Below are 4,441 nucleotides of genomic sequence, written 5' to 3'. Positions count from 1 at the left end.
TTAACCAAGTAAGTGCCCTTTCCCCTGCTCACGTAGAACCTTTTGTACGATTTCGAGAACCGTAGCATGAAGCGCCTTAGGGGCAGCAACGAAACCATGATTGGCGCTCATCTTCCTTCCCACCCCAAGATCAATAGGTTTCCCATCAATATCTGTAATCTTACCACCAACCTCTTCAAATAAGAGCACTTTAGGCAGCTGGAGTTAGTGATTGCTTCTTTGGTTACGAATTTTGGGGGACTAGGTATGCCTTGGGATCGATAAGACCTTTCAAACAGCTAGGCGGAGGAATGTTTATTTCAAGGATAGGTTAAGAAAGGGGAAAGGGGGAAAAGGGGAACCTTTGATATTTGATTAGGTACGTACTGGCTCCTGCGTGATCCCATATTTTTCCCGTCCTACTTCTCTGCTTGTAAACCCAGACGGTCATATTTGCGAGCCCGATACCAAGAGTTACCCATCGAAGAACCCATGCGAGCAAGTCACAGCCTTTATTTTCAATATTTAGCCTGTCCATAATCAGTTGATGGACGTCGTCTACCCCCGAGTCCAACATGTTATAGCAAGATACCGGCCGCAAGGCCTGAGATGATTCGGCTTCAGCGTGCGGCTCGATTCTACGAACTTGAGCTTCGTCGGGCGACGACGCTACTAACGCGCGAGCGTAGGTGCCATGGCCTTTCACGGCGAATACGATGCATCCCCGCCCCGTTGGGTCTACGGATGTATTTGTGATAGGGGCCATAGCATTGACAGAAATGGTAGGGCAACCGACGACGCTAAGGACTTGACTGCTTCCTTCTAATAACGCGACATTTATCGCATATGCTTCGCGTCGGACAAACGTTTTTGTGCCATCGATCGGATCAAAAACCCAAACTCGCCCTGCTTGCGAGCCGCCAGGTTCTCCAAAGCCGCACCAATCGATCATCTCGCACATTTGGTCGGGAGTCTCTGGTAGCTTACAAAGAGACTTTGCTTCATCGTCCTCGAGTCTTCGAAGCAACATCCAAACCCGGTCTAACAAAACGGGGTTGGCCCGTAAATCTGCTGCTGACTCCTCCCCGACGAATTTATCGTTAGGGAAAGCATGATGAATAGTAGCGGTCAATAATGCTTGAATGGCGAAGTCGGCTACCGTGACAGGACTTAGATCATCTTTCTCAATGACTCCTTTATCTTCAACTGAGATCACGGCCTGGCTAAGTTTAGCTGCTGATTGGATAGCCGCAATTGCAACTTTCAACTCTTTAGAATACGGGCTATCCATTTTGAATTTTTCTTTTTGGGGCACCAGGGGCAATAAGAATTTTGTTAGGAACTCTACTTTAGGTAATGCCGATCAATTAAATTTAAAATAGTACTTCGTACATGTGATGATGATGTAAATTCAGGTCACGGGTATATGTTTACCGCTAGGATCTGATTCGGAATTGTGTGCTCCGCTAACCGAGCGGGAATCTAATGGATCCCTCTCCACTAATCTACGGATTAATGTAGATCTGGTGTTACATGCTGGCATCATAATAATATGTACATTTAATTCGCTCATCACCTGAACAATAAGGTAAGTGTGCCTTGACTTTTTAAGTCTTGCTATTGTATAACGCCTATTTGGAGCTTTTAAAAATAAAATAAAAGTTTAAGAGTTTTATTGATAGAAGAAAAGAGTTTGCGAAAGAAAAAAAAATGATAGATAAGATCAAACACTGATATCGCAGAATTGAGGCTGAAGTTAATAAATTGCTTTGCCGGAGGGCCCGGATACAATCACTGCCGAGCTTGTGTTCCCATTTTTGATCAATAATTATTATCAAGATCCTTTTAAGTACTTCCTACAGTTCTATATAAATCGATAAGAGGTAGTTAACTTTATAAAATACTCATAGTTTTAAAAACGGCTGGACATTAAAAAGGCAAGGCATACTTTCATGATCTCGGTCACGTCGCCTTAAGGCATCCACCGGAATGTTGATGGCGTCAATAAATTATCAAAGGAATGACAAATGCCGGGTAAACCGTTTTGAATTCTAATAGGTTCCACGTCTAAGCCCGGATCCGTATCATCCTACGACGGCTTTGTACTATATATGGAAATGGTACAAAAAAGTCCTACACCACCTATAAGTCGAATCAACCAATCACATTTATAAAAAACCCGCCCTACGTAGTAAGACAAACACGTAGTGCCCGAACATCCCGAAGCTACCCACCGCTCAGCTTCTCGGCCAGCCTTCGGGCTCCGGCCAACTTGTGCATATGTACTCGATCTTATCCAAGACCCCCCAAGCCCCCCCGCTCAGCCCTACATATGATTTCTTTCCTTTGATTTCGCTTGCTTGTATCCACCCTTTTCTCACTTCGAGAGTATAATATGTGACCAAAGAGTCTTCCCCCATCAAGGTCGGAGAAGACGAAGATGGCCAAAATAAGACGACAACAACCTTCATCCTTTCGACATTCGCTCCTCGGCTTCCTCCAGGCGATATTTGCTATTGCTGTATTTGCTATATTTGTCATCGTCTGGCTAGTAGAAACCGAGACGATTACCCTCCCCGGATGGGCAAAAGCATGGAACGGCGTCTCGCCTGAACTACAAAGGACTTATGCTGCCGCTCTTGTTCCGGCGGTATGCGTTCTAGCGGTGCTCTTCATCGGTGTTGGAATCATTCTTATGACGAGAGAGCAGAGGCAAGCTAGGAACAGTGCTGTCTAGGGGACTCGCTACCGCTACCGCCACCGCTACCAATGCCAGTGCCGAAGATGGGGGAAAAGGTCGACCGAAGCCAAGTTATTCACACGTGAGATGCGCCTCGAGGTATAAGCGCCACATCCTCGCGAGCATCGTGTGACCTCGGAATTCCGAAGAAAGTCCTAGCAGGCAACCCAGCCACCACACTTACTGTGGGTCACCATAGAGTCACCGTTATAATCGGGAGGGTTCGGGTCCGTCTTCTCCGGGTTTATATCCGAGAGTACTTGGCTGACCAAACGACCTCGAAATGAATTTAAAATGTCCGATTCACAATCTCGCCCCCTGCTATAAATGATATAGCTCTGAAACGAACAAGTACTTCTCGGTACTCCATTCGGACTTCTTTTACAAAACCGAATATTGGGTAATCGTTTTATACGAATATATACCGCTACTACATATTAGCTCACATCAAAGTGCAAATCTCTTCGCCCAGTATTAAACCATACATACCTTCGTGGAAAAGGGGTATCTCCTCTATCGAGACCCCTTAGCCAACGATGACGAGGTGCTAAATTTGAATTTTGGTACAAGACTATGGAGTGTGTTTATGATTGAGAGGAGCAGTTGCCATGCGTCTTTTTTAAGGAAGAACATTCTTGCATTTTATTACTTTGAATATTTATGAGTTTATGATGCATTTTGGGTTCTTGGGTACGGCGTTTTAGGATGTGCATAAGACCGGGGAGCGAATGATGTTGAATTTGGAAGTACCTATACAGCTTGCAAATCAGGGAGTAAAGGGGTGATACCACGGAGCTTTTGTATATGTTTAGCTCAATCAATTTTACATTTTATGATCCGAGACTACTTATGATCGTAGTTCATTCTGTGCCAACATGGTTGATTTCTCAATCATTTCTCTTCATGTGTCACGCCGCGACAATAAAATAAAGTGTGCACACGATATACTAGCCCGGCGATCTCAATAACATCTTTAGAAATTTACGGCGTATCTGACTCTTGACAGCTTAGATATTGGTTGCCTTCGCCTGGATCTGAGTATCTCGCGGGTGATTCTTAAGATTTGTATGTATGTAGAAGCACCGGGTCCTACTAGAGTCGCAAAGATGTGCTTTCGGCACTACCATCTACGCTGTCTACGATTAGCTAGTCCCATCATAGCTATTGTTATCTCTGTCTAAATACTAGCTGTCGATGTTGTTGAGATGAGCTGATATGCCTGTATGAGACTGTGTTCTTCCATCTTGTTAAATCTCGACCGGCTCGGGTATATTATTTCTTGCTTTCTCAGAAGGCATGCGATCGCTGTCTGTAGTCAGGGATGGGATAAAGTTGTAACTAGATTTAACAAACGTGGTATCTTAAAATAGCGTATTTATCCAACCATCATAAATGTCAAGGAGGCTTCTGAAGGGAGCGCTCGGAGCTTCGGGTAGCTCTTGTCTAAGACTTTCACCATGTTCAAGCCAATTAGGAACTTATGTCTGGTCTTGTATTACGTGAATATAAATTACCATGCATTTAGATCCCTAGCTTTATGCCGGTTGGAGAAATCAGGGGCTATCTAGACCGTCACATTACCGTTTCAATTGGGGGCCAGACATCACCCAGGGTTGGCTGTATGATTTTCTAATATTTAGATACAGATGTTCTCGGAGTTATCGGTAGTGTGGTTGATACGTCTTGCTTGAGAATGAAGTAGGCATCAGCAAATAATCTATG

At 44.4% G+C, this 4,441-nt stretch overlaps 1 protein-coding gene across 1 annotated transcript; it reads right to left on the bottom strand.

The window, feature by feature from the left end:
* On the bottom strand, positions 1-1,270 carry GL218_01367 (3'(2'),5'-bisphosphate nucleotidase; the record flags this gene model as incomplete). The annotated part of the gene is made up of 2 exons (XM_033577833.1): positions 1-188; positions 367-1,270. The coding sequence occupies 2 exons, from the start codon at positions 1,268-1,270 to the stop codon at positions 1-3; spliced, it is 1,092 nt and encodes a 363-aa protein (XP_033438767.1).
* Positions 1,271-4,441: the final 3,171 nt, after the last annotated feature.

This window comes from Daldinia childiae, assembly GCF_008694065.1.
Source record: "Daldinia childiae strain JS-1345 chromosome Unknown Scaffold2, whole genome shotgun sequence".
NCBI classification, from domain to species: Eukaryota; Fungi; Ascomycota; class Sordariomycetes; order Xylariales; family Hypoxylaceae; genus Daldinia; species Daldinia childiae.
This window is presented reverse-complemented; position numbering and strand designations above follow the sequence as displayed.